Raw genomic sequence first — 25,229 nt, forward strand, 5'->3', positions numbered from 1 at the left:
CGTTTGTTTGCTGCAATCAAATATTTACGGAAGGTCTATGTACGTTCAACCTCGTTCCGGTTGCATGTCCGTCTCACATGGCTTCTTATCCGTCCTTATATCGACGATTCTCCGAGGAAACGCAATAAATGCTTTCTCCCATTTCAACGGTAGCAGATCCTGCCACACGTTTCGACACAAGGATCATTCCCAAACCGGAAATTCAACCAATTCTGAACCATTGAAGATATTCAATACGTGACATACCTAAATATACCTTCCTTAGTTTACGAATCGTAAGAATAAAATAAAAACTGGCTGAACATTTGTTGCAAATTCTCAGCGGGTGCGAAAGTTTGAGTAGTTTCTAACAAGGCTTGAAACAGTCATGGAACTTTTCAATAGGTTCCGTTCAAACAGTTGAAATGGAATTTTTATAGGAATTCCCACGTTACAGGTTTCTATGAAAACAGATAAAGAAAGGTTCACGAAGATGAGTTCCAATTTGAATACAATTTACGAGAAATAATATTTCTGTGATATATTCCAGGAACACTTTTTTTTCTTTTCGTTTCTTCTGGCGAGGATAGGACTCGTCGTAGACGGAGGTGTAAATTTCTAGTGCAAAATGCAATTGAAAATGTAGAGCACATATTTTTTTATACGACATTTCGTCGTGGAGAAAATTGAGTTTGAAAATTCATCGCATTTCGAGTTCGATCGTCCAACGCCTGGCGTGTCTGACTATAACTCACTCTTTCTACTTGTTTTTGCGTTCGCTTATTTTTAACGTTCCTGCGTCAATGATTTATAAAAATTTTAAAAGGATATTCAGTGGGATATGAATGAAGATCCTGTTGGTTCATTGGTCTTTCTTAAATTTTATTTTCATTCGTGATAATATAAAGCATTTCCACTTTGATGAAGAAAAGTCATTGCATTTCTCGTCTGTTAGCAGCTTTTATACGTTTATATATACATGCAGATTATTAATCGTCTAAGAATCATCCATTTCACTCGCTGCAACCATTCATTCGTGCGTTAACAATGAATACTAAACAACAAGTTGTTGCTTAATTAACCTGCATATCAATTTAATATGTCCTTAAGCAAATGTTACGAGCGAAAATCGTGATCTGTAATTTGTACATATCGATGATGCTATGCTACCATCCGTTTTAATTGGTATCGATTGATCAGAGGATAGTAAAATTGACGAAAAACAGACGATATCGTATCAACGTCAATGTCTTAATGAGCAGATACGTAAACCATATCGCACTAGATCGCACGCACACTCGATTTTCCCGTAATCGAAAACGAAGTGTCGAGAAATTTTATTCTACGTCTTCGATTTATTTTTCTTCGAGGAATCGTCCGATACCTGGTTGTACTATGAGTTTGTTCTTATCCCGTACGTGTTTCAGGTAATTTCACAAGTTCTTGCTCGTATGGCGGGCCATTTCCACCCAAATCTGAATCATATTAGTCCCAGTGCAAGGTTTCTGTACTTTTTTACTTGTACAAAACTATACAGAGACTTATGAAATTACCTCGTATTATGAAATCTACAGTAAAATAACCATAAACGAATAAATAAAACAAAACGAAAGGAACCGCCTCAGAAAACAGTGGCTGATATTTGACTATTCGTAGATCAGTTTGAAAACTTTCATTGTATCGAAACTCTCGCCTAAGTCTCCGTCGTCTTTGCACGGCCATCGAAGCGTTGACACTTTATCCGCCGGCTTAAGATCAAAGTACATAACTTCTTTCGAAGCGTTTCGTCGTGATTTATAATCGTTAAAATATCATTTAATATTCATTTTGGCGACGAAATTCACACTGGCAACGAAAAGTTAGTTACTTGGCAAGCGATCGACAAAGTGTTAACAGCTCTGACCGACAAAAATAATTGAAAATTATTGTAATTAGCGAATCGAGGCGCTCATGAGCCACGCTGTTCGTCGGTGGTGACCAGAGTGTTCGCGCGAGGTTGGCTGACCTCGTGATCGTTCTTCTCGTAGCAGGTTTCCTGTTGTTTGCCAGCGTTCCCCGGCTTGCCAGCTGCCGTTTGTTGCTTCTCCCTAAGGCTTCGTAGCATGTAGCAACGCCGATGAGGACTGTGCTTGCTGTAGAAGCTGTCGTACCCGCTGCTGGACGTCGCCGTACGCCTCACTGCCAAAATCGTGTGGTGACCGCCGATCGCCAGCCCACATCCGCATCCGGGCAACATTTTCCGCTTTCGTAGCAGCCCTCGCCTCATCGAGCCACCGCCGGTACTGCACCCTGCGCACACGTCATCGATCACGGCGGTTCCTTGAACACTCTGAAACAGTATGCCAGAACCACCGGAATTGTAGGATGTCAAACACCTATTAAAGTTATTACTTCCAGTCCACAGACGTCTCTATCGATCCCCAACGATTTTATAGAAAATAGGATTCTGAAAAAATTCCTTTCTCGGAAACTAAAAGAGTTTCAGTCCAGGTCCCCTGAAGTAAATAATTACCATACAATATTCTCCATTACCTAAAATCGTCAAAGTGGCGTAACCACTGGAATCTAAGTGAAAATGCATGCCAAAGCACAAGGACGGCCGCAGCAACCGGACAGAAAGCAATAACTTTATGCGAATCGGGCATATAGGAGGTGGCTGTAGCCGTCGAAGGATGATTTCGCATAAATATTTATTTTCCGAACGGCGAGAGCGACGATTTTATTATCGTGCGTGCACGGAAGCTCGTCTAATTCGGTTCCGGCGAACACGTGTGCCCGGTATACAATCCGTTCACCGAGAGTCTATCGACATTTTCGATAAATAATTATTTGCATCGTCGAGGAACACTGATTCGGATATCGCTGTGGTCCCTTCGAGTTTCGAAGATATCGTCGAGATTTTGTGGTACGGACTGTACTCGCGCGAAACGCGTCACGCAACGACCATAATTTCACGGACTTTCGCGCGGAATTCATATTGGGGGTTTGATGAGATCGCGATACTCTCCGGTTCTACGCGCGGTCGTAAATTGCGGCTCATGGCGCGTCATATAAATTCCAAGAACGACCGGGGTGCAGAAGGGTTTCCCTGTTTTTCGACGAATTGCAACGACGAATGTCAATGTTATCCGTCCGCGACGGTTCTCTTCGATGCAAACGCGAAACACCCTCTCGTTGTATCGAGTTCCTACGCGTTTCCATCGATCCGTTGGTATATTGAACGCTGAAAAATAAAAAAAAAAGAGGCGCGCGACCGTAGTTTTAATTTTCTGCTGGCAGAATTTGTTCGGGGAATCGTAGATTTTCATTAACAGTCGCCCGGTGCCACGATCCTTACGCGTGTCGTCGAATCGATGTATGCAAATTTAGAAATCCATCCTTCTTCGGCTTTTATCGCCGATAGAAGCTTCGAGGAGGGACGAAAGTTTGGGATACCGTTCGATTTAACAATCGTTCCCGTTGTCGATAGCAAAGGGTGCTACGTCTGTTAAATTTCAAGGAGCTCCGTGCACCTCGTAATAAATATTTACTCACCGCAGGCTGGCCAGCGTACTGAAAATCGTGACTCGCGTATGCAACCACGGCGGAACATTCGGCATGCTTAGCTATTGAAAATTCATGGTTGTTCATGCAAACAGTCGACTTTTGGATTTTTACTGCGGCCTTCGCGCGATCTAATGGACGAACATTGAATATTTATCATCGGCGGGCTAATTTACGAGATAACTTTCACCAAGTTAGCCCGCGGATAATGTGATAACTTTTGCGAAATTAACTTGCAAAGGATACGGAAAAGAAAGTTTGGAAATCTCGCGTTGCATGCAAATCCCTGGTGCATCGAAACGAATTACTTTTATTTTTAGTTTGAGAGTTCAACCCTCGCGCCAATGCGAATAATCGCACATACAATTGGTACGCGCGATTAAGGACCTTAGACAAACGTAATGAAGGGAAAACCACATTTACATTTTCCTATGGAAGCAACGATATAATATTGTTCACCGTATTCAATGCGAGATTTAGTAGTTATTGTATTTACAACTCCTCGTGCAGCTTCGAGACGCTTTTGAAACGCTGGGTTTCGTTCGGGGATACGAACTTGAAGAATCCCCAGGGGTTTAAGAATTTTTTACGAGGCACTTTATCAAATAAAGTTAGAAACAAGTCCGAAAATTTATAAGAGAAATACGTGTGCGTATTTATAACCGAACGATGCTACAATGCATTTTGGACGCGTTCGCGAATACGTTCAACGGCGCAAACATTTTCGAACAAACTTCATGAGTTATGTCGTATGTATGAATAGAAACAGAAGCAAGAACTGCACGAAAGGTCAAAATCTGAATACCGTTATGCAACTTGCTGAAACTTCATTCGGACCGAATGTTAAACAGCGTGTGTGATCGAAAGTCACTCTTTGCTTTGATATTTTCTGATATGCAATATTAATTAGATTTAAAATCTGATGAAAGTCGAGGAATAAAGTTTGAAATTTTATTGTCGAAGAATTTGGCCGGAAAGGTAGGGGACACCGTGTAGAAAAGGGGCGAAACGAGAGGTAGGAAAGCCGCGGTGGATCACGGTCTGAATATAATCAAGATTCTCTCGGAGCAAAGTGGAGGGCTCGTTTCGACGTAGCTTGTTTCCGGTTTCCCGCGGCTACGCAGTCAAACAGGGGCTTCTTCAAATTGCGAAACACTCGCACGCTACACACAGAGACACATATTGCCGACACTTACTTTGCGACGAGGTTTTCGACGCGCCAACCCGTGGGGACCGCGGCGAAGAATCTCGGCCACGCTTCGCCGAAAATTGCGAGTCATGAAGCAGTACACCACAGGATTCAACGCGCTGTTCGCGTGTCCCAGAAAAAGGCAGTACGATAGGGCGTCCATCGTCGCTCTGCCATCATCTGCGAACAGTTTTCAGGATTTACTTTGCGGGGAGTTTCGAGCCTGGCTCGACCCTCTGGGAGTCGAGGCCGCCGATCATGCTTTTTCGTTGGTAATTCAATGAGAACCCAAGTGCCTGTCGGAGTTTACGTCGTCTGGCTACTTTTCTACTCTCCGAGGACTCGCCTGGGATCTACAGGGTGGATCAACGGAATCGCGATTGCCTTCATTTTTCGTTCTTTCTGATTTATAAGACTATTACGATTCAAAACAGTAGCGAAGAAATATTTCTTAACGACTCTGCCTTTGTTAAAAAGCACACCGAATCGCCTGCGACCTTAAATTAATTACATTTTCTCCGCGAAATAGAGCAGCTAATGTCGGGGCACTCCATCAAGGGTTTCATTTTATTTTCCGTATAATTTTCTGATATTCTTCGTTATTAACACTAAACCTATCACGACTGGTCGTCTGACCGGTTGAACGACTTATATTTCTTTGTAAAAAACCGGACAAAATTTGGTATCAAATTCTGGTTGGTTTCCAATATAAAAGGAAACATATAGCAAAGATGAAAGAAGAGAATCTTCAGTTTCCACCATCTTAGAACAGTCCAAGAACGTGTATTAAAAGTAATAAAACTTTAGGCGCGTGCAGTTCCGAAGTTATTAGTGTTTTATCAATTATTGAGCAGCTGTTAGAAGCGGAAAGGCTTCCCCTTTAAAATGGTTTTTGGTTTTTGACGATCCGACTTTCCGTTTTCGAGATATCATCGTGTAAAGAGAAGCGTAATTTTAAAAATTCCACCATGTCTCGCTGTCCGCCTTACGAAAGCCTATTAACGCGCATTAAAAATACTGAAAGTTTAGACGCGTGTAGTTCCGAAAATACTAGCGTTTTCTCCATGATCGAGGCGTCGTTAGCAGCGGTGAACCTTCCTCTTTAAAATGGTTTTTGGTTTTTGACGATCGGACTTACCGTTTTCGAGATATCGCAATTTATGTAAAAGGGTATTTTTCTTAATTCGATTATCTCTGTCTCCGTCTGACGCGTCGCGTTGTACCTCTTTGTCGCACGTGAGTCGTGACTGTCGTGACCTACTTCCGCGTAGTATTTCCAAGAATTTACTACGCACTGTTTACTATCTACGCGCGCGTTATGAATGGACTCGCGCGAGCGCGTAACAAAACGTAAACAAACCCTATCTCCGTAACTAGCCACCGCATCGACTTGAAATTAAAATCGCTATATCTCCGGAACTAATAAAGCTATCGACTCGTACAAACGCTCATTTTAAAGGGTATTTCATCCCCTATCCAATGACTGTACGAACTACTATATTTTATGCTGTCTTCTATGTTTGTTTTGCAATTTACTTTGACGCTACATACTAAAAGAAGTTTCCGCAATTCCTATTCCTCCACAAGTGACTAGATTACGTTCAAACGACTCTGTAAAAGCAATCCCTTAGACTACGTTTCACTCACTGCTCTCGTATCTACTTCGAGACAAATTTAAATATGAATTATGTTTCGATCGACAGTTTAACTTTTACCGTGGCATATCAAGTACCTTGTCTCTAAAATACCCTGCACGCAGTGTCGAAGAGGTGCTTAGACGTCTGAATATTCTTAAGGAAATAAAAAAAGGAAGGAGGCGGCATACTTTCGTGAATGAACGAGCACTCACCACCGACTTTGCCCAGGTCGATCAGGAGCATCAGAACGTTGTACGGTAGCCAGCAGAGAGCGAAAAGCACCGCCAGAAGGAGCAGTATCCAAGCAATTCGCCTTCTCTCACGTACCAGCCGGAAGCTCTGCGAACAGAATGCAGTTGCACAATTGTAAACGTTCACGGATTTAGATCGAGTCCCGAGTTTCCGTCTGTTCGTAATCGGAGGAATGATACCGCGGATAATATCCGTCGGACTTGGAGTTCTCGCCGGGCGTGCGGAATGGAAATTCCGCTCCGCGGGGCGCGGATGTACGCTGAGCGAAACCAGCTGCGGGAAAATCAAACACGCGGATTCGTCTAAGAACGGGGGGAAAAACGGCGGAGGAAAACCGGGACCGTAGGAGGCTCGTCTGGATGGAAAATTATGAACTTGCCGGGCGCGTTCTCTTCGTCGAATTCGCGGCTATTTGTAGACGTTGACGGGACCATTGCTGAATGGGGCTTTAACGAACCAAAGTTAGAGAATCGATGCTTACGCCGGTGGACAAAATTATGAGACACCTCCACTCCGACTCTCACTAACACGTACTTAAGCAGATACTTTTCCGAAGTCTGTGCATTTTGTAACGAACCAATGTGACAGTAAAAGTACATAAAATGGTAATGCCCCGTAAGTTTAGGGATAATAACTGTTGGGATTAGGGTTAATTATATTACCTGTCGATATTCAGCGACACGTGCCCCCGATGAATAAGATTTTCAGTCATGAATATAGGAGCCTCGGTTGGCAAAGTTTCGCGTTATCGAGTATGTGGACCGAAGTTTCAACTAACCTGTTGCGAACTAGCGCTTCCTTCGACGCTGTCGCAATCAAACGGCGGTTTCCTGGAGCACAGCGTACGACCCATCATGGAGTAGGACAGTATCACGACGAAACCTAGGGCAAACATATAACGAAACGTACGGAAACCACAAAGGGAAAGGGAAACGGACGGGAGGCGAGGCGATCGATCCCTTTCGTGGAAGGATCACGGAAGCGAATTATATGGCGAAGGTTGCCCAGGTCGAGTGGCGCAAAGATAAATCGACGATGTAGAATAAAGGATAGATGGTAAAAAATGGCCGGGATTTTTTATCGCCATGGAACCCAAAGTATCGGAGAGGCCATTTTTCAGGTCCCGAAGATGCCTAAATCCGCCATTATTCACCGAAAGTATGCTGCAAAAATTATTTAACAAGCCATCCGAGCGGAAATTTTTTACTACGCGTTCATGCAATATCAAGGAATCGAAAATAAATTAATTTCTTTAGAAGATAATTAAGAAATTTCTTAAATTACAAGCACTTAAGCGGTATTTTAATATTAAAAATGAAATATCGAGTTCTCGATGACCTTATCTTTGAGAATTTTCCTGTGCAGCTCTCTTCTACCTTGAGTGCCACATCTAATATCGATGTGATCCAAACTAATACACTTCCGTCTCGTTTCTACACCCTGAATTATGTCTTCCCGTTAGCGTCATCCGTCCTGAGCAACCCTATATACATCAGGTTCAGCCCTTTGGTTTTTCCTTCGAGAAAAGGGAACGACGGAGAGATTTTACGTCGATGGTAAGCTCACTATTAATCATGCTGGCTTACCGGGAATGGCATAAACCAGCACGAAACAGACAGCGCCGAAAAGATGCGCACGAATGCCCAGTAGCTTGAAATCTTCCGAACAAATGTAGAAAGCAGGTGGCAACTGTGACACGCGCGAGGTATTTTCTGCAAAGTTTCCCGTCGACGTCCAGGATTCGGAGAGAGTTATGTTGTCAAGCTCCATGCCGGGATTTTGAAGGGTCATCTACGAGAAAGATTGCTGAACGATCGTCGCGTCGATACGTCTTTCGCGAACGTGTATCTTTTATTCCCGACATTGCACATATCTTTATCGAAACTAAATTCGAGTTGCTCGTAAACTATAGCCTTTTCTCGTTTTGCAAGATAAAGCAAGATACCCTGGATATTAATTAAAATCGTGTTTTTAATCGTATCATCCTTTCGTGAATTGTAATCGCGCTGTTCAATTCAGATGCCGTAGGAATATTTATGAGCGGCTCGTGGCCAGAATAAAACCATTTGCCGAAAGGAACGTCCAGGAAATGTTCGCGCGCGATATTGAATCAACGAATTCTCTACGAACCACTCTTAGGACCGGAGAGAATATGATTAAAGCGACCAGCCAGAGGGCGATGATAACGATGACGGTGCTCTTGCGATTGAAAACGCGTCGAAACGCCATTGGACTCCTTATCGCCAGGTATCTGTCGATGCTCATCGCGGTTATGGTGAACACCGAAGCGGCCACAGCAACACCTACGGAACGCTTTGGGTTGTTAAAGTTTCGTGTCATCATCGTCAAGTTGTTCGAATCTCAGTTCCCAAGTTCTTAAGACTACGAAGATTCGAAGCTTCGAACTAGCGATGGGACTTGAGATTGCTTCTCGTTTCTTCGTATCTTACTATGCGTTGCATCACAGATTCGAAGCGATGTTAAGAGACTCTCGATCGTCTTGAAACTCGTAATGGTCTCGAGAGTTTCGAAAGTTATTAAACCCTTGACGTACGATTTAATGTAACTTTTCAAACGTATACTATTTAATTTTGTTTGAATTTGTTGGGACAAGGAATGCCTCGTGAATATAAAAATGTGTTGATTTTAATATATAAGGCTTGATGACTTTGATGACCAGTGAGTAGGAAGGAAAATCTGGAAAGTTACGGTCGTCGGAAATTAAATTTGAAAAAGTTCAGAATTTTATAAACCTTCGAGGCTCGAGGCTCGAGACTTTCGAGAGTGTTGGGCTTGGAATCGTGCTCGAATTGGGTGAAACTTTTCGCCAGACGTATAAATTCGAGCCTATTCGGTGCACTCGAGATCCCATCGCTAATCATCGTCCTTTTAAATCGGCGACGTCGATTCCATTACTCGGGACGAGGCATTTAGAATTTATTCAGTCAGACGGCGCCAGGATTGAACGCGAGATGGAAGGTCGAATTAAATAAAGAGAAAGCTAAAAACTGCATCGACGGCGAGGGACCAGAGGCGTCGTATCGCCCGGGAAAGCGTCTCTCCTGTGGAAATGCGACGCTTGCACATGCATGCACCGATACACGCGGCCGCACGGTCTGGCGGATCTTTTATGTATGGGCCAGAGTGACTCTCGTCCTCTTTGGTTGGAAGGCGTGTGTTATATCGTGGCAATTCGCGACGGTTATATTTTTTTTCCATTCAGTGGTTCCCGAGAGTTTTCGCAGGAAAATAGTGTGAACCTGCGTCCCGTGGAATATAACGGATATCCAGACCGTCTGATCAATCCACTGTGTTAACGATACGTTATGTGCTGGGCCAGTGGCAACGAGATCGAGTTTGACGCTGAAAAACTGGACAGGAGATACGTGGAGGATTTTATGTTTGAATATAAAATGTGAAAACGGTTCCCTGTACTTTAAATTAGAAAATCTAGGTCTTTTAAGGCAGTTTGTCATTTTAAATTAAACTTTTTTGTCGTGCAAAGTCACAAATCGAAATGAAACAGAAGAATAAAAAAGGATTAATGATGATTTACCCTGGAGATACGAGGACAGTTTACACATGACTTCTCCGTGGATCCAGACGACCGAGACTGCTTGACTGACGGCCACGGGCATACAAATTGTGGTCACAAGAAGATCCGCCACCGACAGATTCACCACGAAGTAGTTAGTAACGCTGGGAACAAAAAGATTTTTGGAATTTCAATATTTTAATAAGGAAATCTCAGTCACTGTGATCGACAGGATGATTGTGTATGCATTGTGAAAGTAATCGATCCATATAGTATATAAGTTTGCCAAAGACAAGATGGCGGCTCGTACGAGATCGTCGATGGACTCGTCTGTAAGGCTGACCCAACAAACTTTGTTTTAGACACGCGTTATCGTTCGTCAAGCCTCCCATTTTCGAGAATTCGGAACAAACTTGGCAACGAGATAAGGTAGTCATCTTGCGACCCAAATTATAAACGCAAGGTAACAATTAAAATTAAATCTGAAAGGTGGAAACTTTTCGAACAATTCTCCGTGCTCGACGTTTCAACATTTCATGCTTCTAAAGAAATGCAATTGCGTAAGATAACGCAGTTAATGAATTTCGCAAAAGATCACAGTTCGCAGATTGCATAGAGCGTCGCGTTGTGAGCGCCACTTCGAATACCGTCGAGTCTGGAACCGACATCATGGATGAATTGAAATTGGAGGTCTTATTGGGGTCGATCAGGAGGGTCTTAAATGGAAGCTCGTATATCAAAAAAGGTCGTAATGAATCGGGCGCTGACTCTTATTGATGATCACAAGGCGCGTCGTTTGAAATTTGGGCAGAAAAACATGAATATGGACTCGGCGAATATCGCATCCTTTAATTATAATCGAGAAACTCAGAGATTTTAAGCAAAAACAATAATGGATTGACTCGGTGCTGTTAAAGTTACTTTGAACGATACAAGGTCTACCATTAAATAAGTCTGCAACAATTTTTCGAAATGTGGATCGAGACGTTAATCATGCATCTTGAGGCAGTAAAACAATGCACCGTTTCACGGTAGTAAAAGTGCGTAAGCGTGGGTGGCTCTTACGCTGAATTGGCCAGCTCGTTTTCCTAATGGAAATCCTATTGAAAATCTTTGTAGTAAAATGGCACGTCGTTCCCATAAAAATGGAAGGTAATATTGCGCCGTCGGCGCTCTCGAAGCGGCCATTAATGATGATTACGAAGAAATTAACGATAATACCATTTGGAGTCTCGTCGGGGTTGCTCGACAAAATATCACCAGGCGGTAACGTTCCAAGCAAAAATATTCTCCCTTCTTTTTCACAGACAACTGCGACATTACGAAGCACGTTTCGAAAAAGATATCCTGGAACAAAGTTTACACAACGACTTGGGGAAAGAGTCTCGCTACAAACGAGCGATTCCTTTCGTTTCGTTTGATGAAGATTACAGAAATTATTCTCGCGCGCAAAGTATAATCAGCGCCGGGCATTGTTAATCCCGAGATCGATATCGGAGCTTACGATTCAATCGGAGGAACAAGCGACTTTTACGACGGTAGAGTTCTTCGCAAATGACGAGCTTCTAGGACGCTTTTGAAAAGACCTCTTCCACCTCCAGGTACTCGTGTTCTTTCACCCCGTCGAGTCATTGTCGTGATCTCGCGCTAATTTCCAAGCAAGCGAAAGATTAAACAATTTACGTTCTGGCTGTGTGTGCCACCTGTCCTACTTCCAAACGTCTTACCTCCATGCTTGAACGGCCAACCGTCGAGGAATCTTTCAAAACAAACTTCTCTTAAAATTCCAAAATACACGAAACGTTAAACAAACGAAACTGTTTTGCAGAAATTCCGAAAACGTTCGCGCCTCAAACACGATTTTCGAGGGAATTGTAACACTGATATCATGGAAGCTGTTTATTAGGATGTCTTGAGTGTTTGTCTGAATAATTTCTGGGACATCCTGGCAGCTTCCAAGTATCCTTGTCATCGTTCAGAAGATGATAAATACTCGCGCGATCCGTTTACCCCGGAGTTATTGTTATCCTTGCAACGCTCACGCTGAAAAGCGTTGGTTAATCTCAAGATTTGGAAGCCTGGGCCACGGGGCGGAGGAGTGCAATAATTTCAACTTGGCAAACAAACGTGCACCGTGGCAAAACAGTGGCGTTCGAACCGATTGTTTATTTGCACGACGCTTCCCGCTATCAGAAATAAGCACATGCCCGATGCGTTTCTCAATCCGGAGTCCAAGTACGTTCAAGGTGTATTCTTCCCGTCTCGATTACCGTCAGACTGCTCGTAATTAGTAGTCCCTCGCTTCAAGACAGCGTCCTCTCCCCGCCAACAAGAATGAAACGTATTGCTAACAACCCTGACGCAAATTCGGTCGTAAAGTTTTTGGTTAGAAGTTCTCAGGCTTAAAAACGAATAAAATTTAGCGTTCCAAAGTGAGACTGGGAACGCTCTATAAAAACGTTTTTTCCCTTTCGCGTCGAGGAAAGCACGATAAAGCCACCGAAAGCGTTCTCTGTCACGCGTCGCATCGAATTTCATCCCCTAATGAAACTTAAAATTTTTATATTTTTCATTACGTCTTCGTGACAGTCGTATCCACGGATCAGCGTGGATTTTCCGATGCAAATGAGCTCGGATAAAACCCTATTCCTCAAACACAGGCTGCCGTCGCGTAAGAGCGGGCTTCGAGATTATTTTCATCGGAAAAACTTTGCTGGTCCATTAATCGTACGGCAAGGTACGCTTCAAATCTTACACCGCGTATAAAAATATTATTTAAATTAAATAAAAGCTTCGGTTTTTAAGCGATACGGCGTCCATTTCATCGGCGTGTAAAATTAAATAAATTGCATTGCCAAACGCAGTCGCTTTGAAGTTCGCCGACCGAGCTCGTTGCCCTTTTTGTGTATTTGGTTTACTCTTTTCGCGCGTGGAAAACGCGTGGCTGACCTTAGCCGCGAAATAGAGTCCGTTTTCGACTCTCGATTCAAAGTAGCCGACGAGCCCGATTTTTCGCCTTGAAGCGAGAAATTACTTCCCGTCTGTTGCCTAACGAGTTTGCAGTCGGACGATGGTTACGCTTGTTTGCGAACAATATCTCGCGCTCAAACACGTAACCCTTCTCTATTTGAGCACTTTCTATTGGTGAATTCAATTTCCGCTCTGCTGATTGCGAGTTCCTCTCGCGTGTGTGTACAGATCGCCCCCGTAACTGCCCGGCGCTACCGAAATATCGATGATTTTGCGTAAAACAGAGACAGGGGTACCGGTACCATCAATGTTTTAAGTTATAAAGTAATATTTCGATACTGGGCGTAGACTGCTGCGAAAGATCACTCTGTTATTTTATTTTTGTTAACATATTCACTCGGTGAACAAAAATAATACACGGCGCAGGAATCTGTAGAAGGTATATTGGCTTGTAATAATAGAGAGACACGCAGGAATAGGAAGTTTGTAATTGGGTAGTGTGGTTAGAGGGTACAGAAAGATTTAGACAAAACCATAGAAGCATCATCGGTATGCGAGGGTGGAGAGTGGTAGACTTTGTGGCAAGGACCTTGTAAACAAGGGAGCAGAGACGAAGAATTCATCTCCAGCGCGCATTCAGCCAGCCAGAGAGTGGAATAATGCGATAGAATTTACGAGAACGGTAAGAGTAACGTAGATACTCAAGAATAGTCGAAGAGAAAGATAAGGACCATAAAACCATACCACGATAATCAGTGATGGAAATCGTTAGGGGATTGGGAAACTATAAGGTCAGACTGCGTTGACAAGATCCATAAAGATATAAAAGACGTAAAGAAGAAAAAGTAGGATAACATAGTTGCGTTAACATGGTAAAAACACCAAGATGGAGGATCAGTTTTCATTTAATTTGGCTTAGTTCGTTATTGTACAAGTATTAAGTGTTCTAAGTTGTTCGTGTTCTTGTTCCTTTGGTAAAAAGTTAGGCTGCTTGATATTGTTAGCGTGTACAGAGATGTATTTCCTATAACAGAGGAAGCGTAAATGAATTTTAGACGAAGTAGAGGTAAGAAGTATTGGTCAAACTTTAATTTATTTCTTACGTAACCAAAGGTTTCTTTAATTTCTACTTGATATTTTCTTTAGTAGAGTGTTCGAGTTGCTGAAATTACTGGTGAAGATAACAATCGTTTATTCTGTTAGTAAAGAAGAGATTCCGTTTCACGTTTTTGACTTCTTTCTTCGAGTCGAAAGGTCGTCTCGACGTTTGTAGAGCAAGTTGCGGAGTACCCTGTATTTGCTTTCGCTTGTTACGCGTGTCTCGTCTGGATCGACAATTGTACGTCTGTAGTTCGCCAATAATCCATGCATCCTAATTAAGCGTTTCCCGGAGACGGTCTTCCTGAGTTCTTTCCGTCGAAATTGGGTCGAGGAAACGCGCGACGTCGGGGAGGGAAAATGATACTGATAGCTCGACGCCAACGCGATAAATTATCGAGACCGTGAACGGATAAACAATGAAAAATTATGTCCATACACCAATGTCGCCCAAACCGTAGCTCGCGAACGAAAGATAATAATAATTCATTACTCTCGCTCGCTTCTATAATTAAAAATTGTGACTTGCAATTTTTTACAAGATATTTAAAAACGATCGAAACAGTAGAGGATATTTTCTGATGAAGTATCGACGAAAGCTCGAACGCAACTTTCAGGGACACCTATGTATTTATGCAGTATCTTTTTGCGGCAGGGTGTGGATATTTAAAATTCCGGGGCTCGACTACCCTCTTAAAGCTTTTGGAGGTTCGTTGCAATGATTCATCGATAAGGCGTTAAAAATTTAAAGGCATCCGCGAGGGCACGGGGTCCGCATTAACCTTGATCCCGCGAGGCTAATTCGACACAGTCTTATAAAGCGCCTCGCCCAAAGTTATAATTAACTCTATCGGGATCGATCCTGTTGTCCCAAAAGCAATATCCTGATAGTAAGCCGACAGGCGTGACAGGGGCGGCAGCCTCCCTAATCAACAGCCTATACACTCGATACCGTTTGAACCGACTAGTCCCCGCTTAATTTAGTCAAATCTCTCTTGATCCGCTTCGAGACGCCTCGTCAACGATCCTCAGATTAAATTGTTTCCAAAGTACGTTTAGCCAGCCCGATGGCACACGACCGTACATAGAAAATCTAACGCGACGAGTGCACAAAATTCTCGACGTCCAACGACCACCAGTTGAACGAATTCTATCAACCCCTCTCGTGCTTGAATCTTTCGCCTCGCTGCAGATCAACCCTACGGTGTCTTCCAAAGTAAATAAAATATTTACAACTGACGATCGATACAAAAGTTGTACCGTGACGTTGAAAAATAAATTTATCCCGGGAATTCGTCCAATACGTTTCTATTTGCTCGTTGATTAATGCGATGTAACTAACACGATTAATTCGCTTGTTTGTACGTTTCATTTTGGCCCTTCCGTTCTACCTAATTTCAGCTCGCCACATGATGCCTCGTAGATCATGGTGGTAATAATTCCGACCACCTGGACCTCCCGAATCGAATCTTTCCTCGACTGTAAAAATGACGTTACGTTGGATAATTACTAGTTTCTTCCAGAGATCCTTTTTACTTGAACCTTTTCCCCATCCGTTTCGATAATTTTCTACCAAATTGTACGCGTCCTTTTTATTCGTAGAACGGTTTCTGGGTAGTAAAATCTGACCCAAGGGCGTAATAAGTCAGACAGGGGATGATGGTTACTCGCGTCTTCGTCGAGGGCCGTAAAACCCGTTGTGTACATACCTGCGCATGTAGTGGTACTTGAAAACGACCGCGATGACGAGGACGTTGGCCGTGACGGCGAGTGCCATGACGGGGACGTAGAGGACGATCAACAAGTAATTGGTCTTGCTGTGGAACTTGTCGTAGAAGTACCAGAGTATGGCGGTGGTGATATCCACGCCGAAACTTTCGTTCACGGGCGTCGCGGTGGCATTCTGGGTGGCGTTGAAACCCGGAAACGTCGTCGACGCCAATCTCGAGTCGTTGTACGCGCTCGTAGACATGGTTGCCTGTCGACGTCAGGCTCATCCGGAGGATCCCGCAGCTGTCGATCCGCGGTGGAAACGGAAACGGCTTCCGGCAGCGACTGGCATGGAAAACCCCACTGGCCAACGTCTTGCGTCAACAGAAAAACCCAACTGTCAACGGTGTTTCCACGGTTATCTCGTCGTATCGTTCGGCCAAACTTGCCGGAGAAAAGTCCAACCCCATGTGCGATTCTGTTGTCTCGTACGGAGTAAACTCAATTACGCGAATACACAGGGGTTCGTGCCTCTCATACGCGCTGTCGACAACTGAATTTATTTCATCGGGTCCCGTTAGGGTCGGACTGTTCCCACATCGTTCCCTTTATTTCATTATCCACTTCGATCGTTTACCATTAACCAACTTGGAACTGATTTCCCAGAACAACGAAATTCGTTACGGCAATTTCGCAACCTGCCATACGAGGTGTTAACGTGTTCCTTTATATTCAAACATTGAAATGCAGGTACAATCGACGCGGAAAGTTCAATACGTGCTGTCGACGACTGAATTTATTCCATCGGGTCATGCAATTTGGCATACTAGATGTTATGGTTAACATTACGGAAAGCGAATTAACACCGTTCGATGTTGCGTTATTATTTTTTTTAATTTAGAAGCAGCGATACTTTCGACGAAACAAATATCCAAGCGATAAACGCACAGAGGAAAGAACTAATGTTTATTTCTTTTTTTAATTCCGTGTATGAAAACGACGACTCGATGGAGTTTTTACGAAAGATTTCTCTCCGCTACCAATCTCCGCGTCCGCGCGGGTGCTTCAATCGTTTGCTGATTAATTGAACTCGCGATGTTCTGAATCGCGCACGGATATGGATAAACGGGTAATCGTCGATCGAGGGAATTTTTCATTAATGAAAGCGGATGAGTGTACAAAACGTTTCTCATTTTTTCCCGTGACACGGCCTCGTTTGCAAACGGCTCGAGCTGTCAGAGGCAGAACTCGTCGCACGTGTGCCGGGCATGCAAGCTCGTTGTGTATCCGGCTGCACCAGCGAATGCGTTCTGTGTACCGGCAGTTGATGCACCGACAACTTTCTACTGTCCGTTCAACGACGAAACGGTGAAGACTTTGCATAAATTTCAAGTCGCGTCTTAAGGTGGATGCAGTTTGTCGACTAAACTCGTTTTACGATGAAATAGATCGCACGTGCGCGGAACAACGCAAGGAAACATCCTTCTTCCTCCGGTATCTTGTACGAGGAAATTTATATTTTCAGGAAAGTTGGTTAGAACCAACAATGTGCCTTTAAAACGTCAGCAATTTGTAGTTACATATTCGTTCACGTTCTGTTGATTGTAAATCCTTTTAAAAACATAAAAATTGTATACAGATTTTGCGATCGTATTTTTTTAAATAGAATTGTACATGTTTGTTCCTGTATCCTTATGGAGAATTAAAAATACACAATGACCTCGATACATATCGTTCCGATAATTTAATCTCTAGATATTTACGTCAGAAATTAATTAACATTCCGTGAATACTCCCGCGGCAATGCATTTACAGAACGTACGTTATTGGTCTTTTAGAAAGACCATGAACTATGAACGAATTGTTCTACGGAATATTATCGTAGAAATTCATAGGTTCTTGCTTGAACGAAGGTACATTTACAGGACAAAAACACGTGAAAATTCCTCGGTGAATTCTATAGAGATTTTATCAGATACTCCATTGAATGTTGCACAATGTGTGCAGTGCCAACATGACTACTGCATATTATTCGAGATGTGCAGGGACAATATTAAAGTTTTGAGGCCGTTGGATCGGAAGTTGAGGAACTGTGGAGTGGCCAGTACTCTGACTTCACAGATTTTCATCTGTAGACTAAACTAAATATTGTGATTTATTATGAAAAATAAAAAATAATTGCAATTGCATCCATACGATCGTAGGAAATGGAAAGAATTAAAATAGTCCATTTATACATTGATTAACCATTTTCAGCAACTGTAGCCTTATGAGTTGCTAACGAAGATTAAAAATAAATATAAGGACGCATGAATCATTAAGAAATTTTAATTATGTACGGACACAAACAAATATCTCACGATCAATTAATCGGTAAACGGTATGGTTATTGAGGTCATTGAATTTGTTTTTCTTCGCGATCTACGATGACTTTGAAGTCTCGTAAAAACGTAGCTTCGAGAAAAAATTCATTTCAACTTGAAAAAGTATTACGTTACTCTGAGAAGTTTCATCATTGAACAATAATCAAGATCGCGTTTAATCTCGTGAAAAGCTGACTTTTGGAAGACATTTATCTCACCTTAAAATAGTGTATCTTGTTCCGAGAAGTCTTTTTATAGAACAATAAATAAGGAAGGTTAGCCAAAACACCTCGTATATTCTTCAAACCAGAATTAGAAAATATAACGAATAAAGTATACGTTCGTATCTTTTGTATAGGGTTTCGACATTGGTTCGAACATTATTTTACAAGCCGCATAAATTTACTAAAAGGGCTGGAGTGGCCTGCGGGTTTGACTTTGTGCACCATTGGCACAGGGTAAACCTGCATTATTTTACCGTTATAAGCTACATTACATGGGCAGAAATAACATCGAATCTCGTTAATTAAACCGAGTCCATTAACGAATTAAATATAACGTCATCTGGCAATTTGCTCTTTGTGCTTTTTCAGTACAAAGAATTTTTTAAAGTTTGAGTCTGTTTTTCGCTGTTGGAGATATTTTAATTTTAGAGATAACCATATGCAAAATATATTTTCAACCCCCTCTGACGACAAAACGAATATCGATCTCGGTCCATACCCTGTTTCACCCATTTTTCTAAAAAAATAACGGAAGCTGGTAATAATTAAGAGGCACGATTAGGCAATTCTGAGACAATGCAACTCGAAACGTGCGAGTACCGCAATTGCACTGGATTTTCCGCGTAACGGGAATCCAGTGAAATCGGTGCATTTGGATGTTTATAAGCAGAGTGCAAATAGTCATTGCACCAGTATTTACCGACGCACGGGCAATTCTCTCACGCGTTACACCAACACGCCGCTGGAACGTCGTTTGCGTCGAACGAAACACCGTTAATATAGAGTTACAGACGTTACTTTTCAGATCTCCGCGTAGCTCTCCCAATCAACCGCCTATACACTACGAAGATCAAAAGCTTAAATCACTCCTGAACCGTGTTTCGTGAAAACCACCAAGTTATTTTTCAGGTATCCTCGGTGCTGAAACGAAACATCCGTGTCCACGATATTCCACAAATCTTTACCATACGATCGACGATCCCCCGTCACTGTCGTTGATCGATTCAGTTTATCATTTTATTCGACACCGTCCCTAACCCCGTCGGTTCGTTAGCAACAAGTTCGAGGGTTGTTCCACGAGGCACACGCAACTCGCATAGTTCACGACCGAGGGGATGCGCTCGATCAACGAAGATCGACGTTCGCCCCTTGATCGATCCTCCCCCGAACGACGATGACGATGCACGCGAGAAGTTTCGAGGAGCGGATCCACGGTAAACTGAAAGGAAGAAAATCGCAGCTCCCGCCGGAGCTCTTCAAAGCATCGCGGACGCGCCTGCGTCCTCTACTCCTCTCATCCTCTCGCTTTCTGCGCTCTGCTTTCCCGTATTACGCGTTACACCTCCACCTACGAGACCACGCGAACCGTCGATCCGTCGTGTTTGACGGACGTTATCATCCCTCGCGTTAAGCGTGGCGAAATCTTTCTAGGTTTGCTTCACCCTTCGAACAAACGAATCCCACAGTTGTAGATTTTGTCTTTAAAAACTTTCGACTCTGAATAAAAAAGAAAAGAAACGGAGCCCTGTACGATTCGAGATAGCAGACTACGAGCAAATGTATTCTGCATTAATTTATGCAATACAACGTGGGAACGAGTATATGTATACATACAATCTAAGACTATTACTTATGTAATATCAACGAAATACACAGTTTAACTTTACAAAGCTGGAGGGTATTAAGTCGAGGTCTTACTAACACGAATGTTGCAATTCCAGTAAAATTTCCGAGAGCATATAATAATTTTATCAACATAGACGTTCCGCGAGGTGCTCGCGTACTGGTTCTTGCAGTACTGGTGTTTTGGATTCAAACGTGATTTGGATAACTGCATGCTTTCAAAACATTGAAAGCACTATTTCCATCGCGCGAAATCCCCTGTAGAATATTCAAACGAGGACGATGCCGAATAGATATACGCGTAACATCGTACTGTATATCGGAAACCAGAGGATAATTTTGTTTCCACGTATTTCGCAATACAGAAATAGGTCTGCAATTGTCGAGCTAGATTTCCATCGGGGAGGAAAGTTGACCAGTGCTTAAAGATTCGCTGAAATTTGTCCAATGGAGATACGATGTATTTAGAATTTTTTAAAAAGTATTACAGCATCCGAATATTGGAAGCGAGTAACTGTAAACTGTGGGATTTCATCGATTTCGAGCAAAAACCTTTATCCTATTTCCACCATAGATCGCGACGTCTATTATTGGCTCTCTCTGCTTGCTTACAAAACTTCCACGATCCGTTTCTCGTTCAGGTAAGTGATAAACTAAATATTTAAATTTATTACAAATTGCTAGAATAAACAAAGAATACTCATCGTATTTAATACTAGCTTCTGCTCACAGCTTCGTCCGCGTGGGCGGTGGTTTCGCCTGTAACGATGAATCGAGAAGAAGAAATTCAGACTCAGTTTGTATTTTCGCCTTCCATTCCAGACTTCGGTTTCAGTTGATCCTACGTTCGAATTGGAAAAACAAATCGAGATCAAAAAGCCAATTTATTAAAAAGTAATATTGAAATTTCAAAGCCAATTTATTAAAAAGTAATATTGAAGTTCCAAGGTGAAGCTAATAGGAATTGAAGAGTGGAAATATATTATTATCTTTCACATTTTATTTCGTATATTAATACTAAGCAAATTTTGTCTCTACGGCCGCGAATAGAGTTTTCCAAAGTAAAGCAATCCTACGTATTCGCCTCTTAATTTTCGGTTGCGTCACTCCCGCTAAATTTCACAAAGAATGGAGGGAATTTCACGCGTATTCGGTTACGACCGCTTTTGTCGATATCCCGAATATCGTTTGACGTCAAAGATCAATCGACGGGACACGGGATCAGAGTGGCCTCTCATTTTCCATTTCAGCGTTTATTTCGCGGCTCTTTTCGGTTTCCCTTTACAGATCCGATCGATTAGCTGCTTGATCCTTCAGCGAAGCCCGTCAACCGATCGACGATGATCCCGAAGGCGATCTTCGAGACGTCTTTCAGCAAAGAATCACCAAATACGTCGTCATGCTCGAGATAATCTGCAAACACGACGATAAAAATCAGTGGAAAAGCCAACGACTAACTCGACCGGGTTTTAAACATTTTTTAAAATTTTTGGAGCGCGATATTTTAGGACGACTTATTCTCTGAATAATTTTCCACAAATGCGCCAGCTTGAACCTGTCAGATATAATTACTAATGTCATTCGTGACATGATAAAATACGAACGTGACTGGATTTAGGCGACTCGGTCCCCTCTGAATTTTACGTGCCATTCATATTCGAGCGACACGGTTAACGAGTTGAAAAATACACGTAACTTGTATAACGAAGAGCTGTCTCTTCGCATATTTTAATAACGATTTCACACATTTTCAAACGGTGTTTATTTTTAATCTCACGGATAAACAATATAAGCAAATCGAATGTAAACAGTAGAGTTATAGTCGCATTTAACGCTCCAAAAAGTAAATATTCAGTTGCAATACCATTTAGTGGTCGCCGGGAGTAACTCGTTGGTCGAGATCATTAAACACAAATAATGGCTCGTTTCGATTACATCCGACGTAATCGAGTTTATTACTACAAATTCCTACTTAGATTAATTTCATTAGCGATGGTTGACGATTATCCATTTTAATCGTAATCGTCGATGCTTTGATTAAAATTTGTATTCACTGTAAACTTGCACAAACGCAATTATCGCTTTTCGTCGATCGGGATCGTACAAATTTCGATAGAATCCTTCGTCCTGGATTCCTTACCGAGAGCAGAAGAGGAAGATCCACGCGTACGAAGCCGGCGACAGTAAAGAAATACACCCTCCGCTGTTGGAAATACGCCGTTGCCTCCAGGTTTTCCTATAATTATACACGCCGGAGGAATCGATAGTCGAAACTAGGGGCGCGTAGAATGGGCGAACGAGAAGAGTTATCAGTTCATTAAGTGCATGGCCCGTGTAAATGGGTGGAATGAAGTGCATGCAATTAATTTAAAGCAATTAACTGTCGAGGAGAATGCAGGCGCGATATGGCTGTGCACATTGACGGGGGGAATGGAGCGATCCCGCGAGGATGTGACTCTTCTCTATGTTAATTAGTTCCGAGGAAAGTAACGATAGCAAAAATGTTTGAACAACGCACGGTGTTAATTTCTCAAGGGCCCGAACGAGCACTCGGTATCTATGCTGCTTAAAAGTTTCGTGCACCCTTTGATCTTTGTAAAAGTATCTTTATAATAGTATCAAAGAAGCGTTACTTGGGTAAATAGTGTTCGGAGAAACATGAAATCTCTCTATCGAGGCTTTTGCGAGCAATTTGTTTTATGGACGAACCCACTTAGCTGTCTCACCTGCAGAAATACGCGCTTCATGGAAATGGACGAGGATGGCGCAAAGATAATCTCGCCGACACGATTGGCCTAATAAACAGATACCAGATTCCGTATCTGTTGCTTGGTACGAGCAACATTGCTTCGTCTTTCGCGAATAACTACCTGTTGCGCTGTTAGGTGGCAGACGGTGGTGATCATAAATAGATTCCAGGAGCAAACAATCGCCAGCATCGTTTCCCGGGCCTTTGCGAACTCCGTCAGGGTGTACATATTCAGCGTGTAGATCCTGGACATCGCGTTGATCGACATGCTCGAGAGCCACAACAACAACTGAATCGCGTAGACGGAATTCAGCGTCTCTGTCGCGTTCGCCAGAGTGCAATGCAACCACCATATTTGTCGCAACGTGAAGCGTCCGTACAATTTATCGGGTATCGACTCGTCTTTCACTGCGAGAGAGAATGGATTTTCATTAGAACGATAAGAATATTTTTCCAATAGACTATACGTTGGGAAACAAATGAATACAGCTTGGAATTAAACAACAACAATGTCTCTGCTCTTGGAAAATACGAAAAGTTTCAACAAATTCGAAACATCGAGCTTTCGAATCTAAAGTTTCTTCGTAATTAGAAGACCACTGGCAGGGGGTGAATTGTTTGCTTATCGACGAAATTTACGATTCGGGGAAAAGGCAGGTGCAGTCTCTACGGTGTCCTCCCGAGTAAACTGCGCGAATTTTATGGGAAACGAACGTCAACGATAACAAGCAGGCCTGCACGAATGAAATAAAATAGGATTGCAGCCGTGCAGTTGCTTGTGCGGACAGAGGGAAGCAAAATAGATTAAAGCGACGATCAATTATAGCTGCAAAGACGGTTTCGAGCGAGTCGTAAACGAAACACGTAAACACATAAACGAATGGTATTAGACGATGTATATTTCAAAAGCAAACTTACCAGTGGAGAACGTTAACATATTGCACAGTTGACGAAATCTCTCCTCGATAAGGTACGCAAAACCGACGAATATCAGGACCTGCAACGTTACCGCCGCGTCGATGATCGCGTATGCCAATCCGTGCAGAACTGGCAGTCTCTTTTCAAATCTGCAAAACGACAATATCGTCTGATTAAACCCTGTAACGTCCAACAAATGCGTGGCAATTTTAGAACGAGACGATTTTACGAGAGTTTGAAACTGAAATTTTGACGCACATTCTACTATTTCTTCCTGGATAAACAACGTATCTGGGTTGGATCTTAAGTCAACATCGAGGAACGAGAATCAAAGAATTTAAGAAATGGCTGCAAGCCTAAGAAAATGGAGAACACGAGTACTCTTACCTGTAACTTATGTATCCGACTACAGTCCAATAAGTCAAAATGACGAACACCGTGGCTCGACAGATATTTCGTACTTTGACGCGTTTGGAGGGATCGTGAAAATTCGTTGCTCGATCGAAGGTACGCAGCTGCGTTAAAACAGCGCGTATCTTCGAGTTCCATAGGGTCGACAAGAAAATGTCCGTGAAGAAGCACGAGTAGAAGAGAGCCACCCTCGAGAAGCTGAGGAACGCACCTTTGGTGTCTAAACTGCTATACGTAAATACGAACATGTGCATTATCACCAAGCTGCTTAGATACAAGGCCATCGATAACACTACGAGTAACACGTCTCGAGAGCTTCTTCTTTTGATGTCGTCGTTGACGGCGACGTGAGACGCACAACCCAGCATCCGGCCGGTATTGAAAACCGAACGCATATCGCCGACGAGCACCATTCTCTCGATGAAATGCTTCGATTCGAGATTGTGGAGTGTCGAACGACCCATAAATAACTGTTCGACTCGAAAACTTGGTCATGGTTCCCCGATGGTTCAGACCTTAAATATGTAATGTTCTTACATGTCAACGGGATCTAGATTTGTTTGATGATTCCCTAATACGATACGAAGTCCATATTTTTAGCAACGTAGGGTAGAAAGTTCGGGCGTATTGCGGAAGCGTAAACATGGCTCTGATTGACTTTTCGTGACACGCTTGTCAGTGCTTTCCGTTGGGATATTTAATTTCATCGGAACATTTCTATAGACAAAGATCTATAGAATTTTTAAACCTGTGTTTCTATGCAAGATAAAATCGTAAAACAACATACCTCGTCAAAATATATCAAAATATATCGTCGGTGAACTGAATTAGTTCTCAGATGTATGTAGACAGACGAGGTATACGAATAGACGAGTAGAGTAGTAGTAAAAAGTATTAAACAACATTTCCGTAGGACGTCAAACAAATTTGAAAAACGAAGCTTTAAAAAGCTGCCTATGGAAGCCGACAGATGGCTGTAGCAGGACGGTTTGGTGGATTATTAGACAGTGAGTCTCGATCGCGACCCC

The 25,229-nt window shown here is 42.7% G+C and overlaps 2 protein-coding genes across 4 annotated transcripts; both read right to left on the minus strand.

Moving 5' to 3' along the window:
* Positions 1–853: 853 nt before the first annotated feature.
* LOC122403734 (QRFP-like peptide receptor) lies at positions 854–19,700 on the minus strand. 3 transcript variants are annotated; one of them, XM_043407487.1, is made up of 9 exons: positions 19,299–19,700; positions 15,913–16,287; positions 10,157–10,299; positions 8,731–8,903; positions 8,187–8,391; positions 7,379–7,482; positions 6,561–6,687; positions 4,719–4,891; positions 854–2,308 (listed from the first exon to the last, which is right to left on the minus strand). In XM_043407487.1, the coding sequence occupies exons 2-9, from the start codon at positions 16,173–16,175 to the stop codon at positions 1,928–1,930; spliced, it is 1,569 nt and encodes a 522-aa protein (XP_043263422.1). In that variant the 5' UTR covers positions 16,176–16,287; positions 19,299–19,700; the 3' UTR covers positions 854–1,927. The 3 variants fall into 3 exon arrangements, with proteins under 3 accessions (XP_043263422.1, XP_043263546.1, XP_043263473.1); XM_043407611.1 differs by having other exon boundaries at positions 4,719–4,881; positions 6,557–6,687; XM_043407538.1 differs by lacking the exon at positions 19,299–19,700 and adding an exon at positions 19,201–19,272.
* Positions 19,701–21,494: 1,794 nt separating this feature from the next.
* LOC122396883 lies at positions 21,495–24,614 on the minus strand. The gene is made up of 6 exons (XM_043395619.1): positions 24,178–24,614; positions 23,765–23,939; positions 22,994–23,269; positions 22,850–22,918; positions 22,264–22,359; positions 21,495–21,536 (listed from the first exon to the last, which is right to left on the minus strand). The coding sequence occupies exons 1-6, from the start codon at positions 24,612–24,614 to the stop codon at positions 21,495–21,497; spliced, it is 1,095 nt and encodes a 364-aa protein (XP_043251554.1).
* Between the last annotated feature and the right edge of the window lie 615 nt (positions 24,615–25,229).

Source organism: Colletes gigas, unplaced genomic scaffold, assembly GCF_013123115.1.
Source record: "Colletes gigas isolate AHSC1104 unplaced genomic scaffold, ASM1312311v1 Colletes_gigas_Sc00001, whole genome shotgun sequence".
In the NCBI taxonomy this organism is placed as follows: domain Eukaryota; kingdom Metazoa; phylum Arthropoda; class Insecta; order Hymenoptera; family Colletidae; genus Colletes; species Colletes gigas.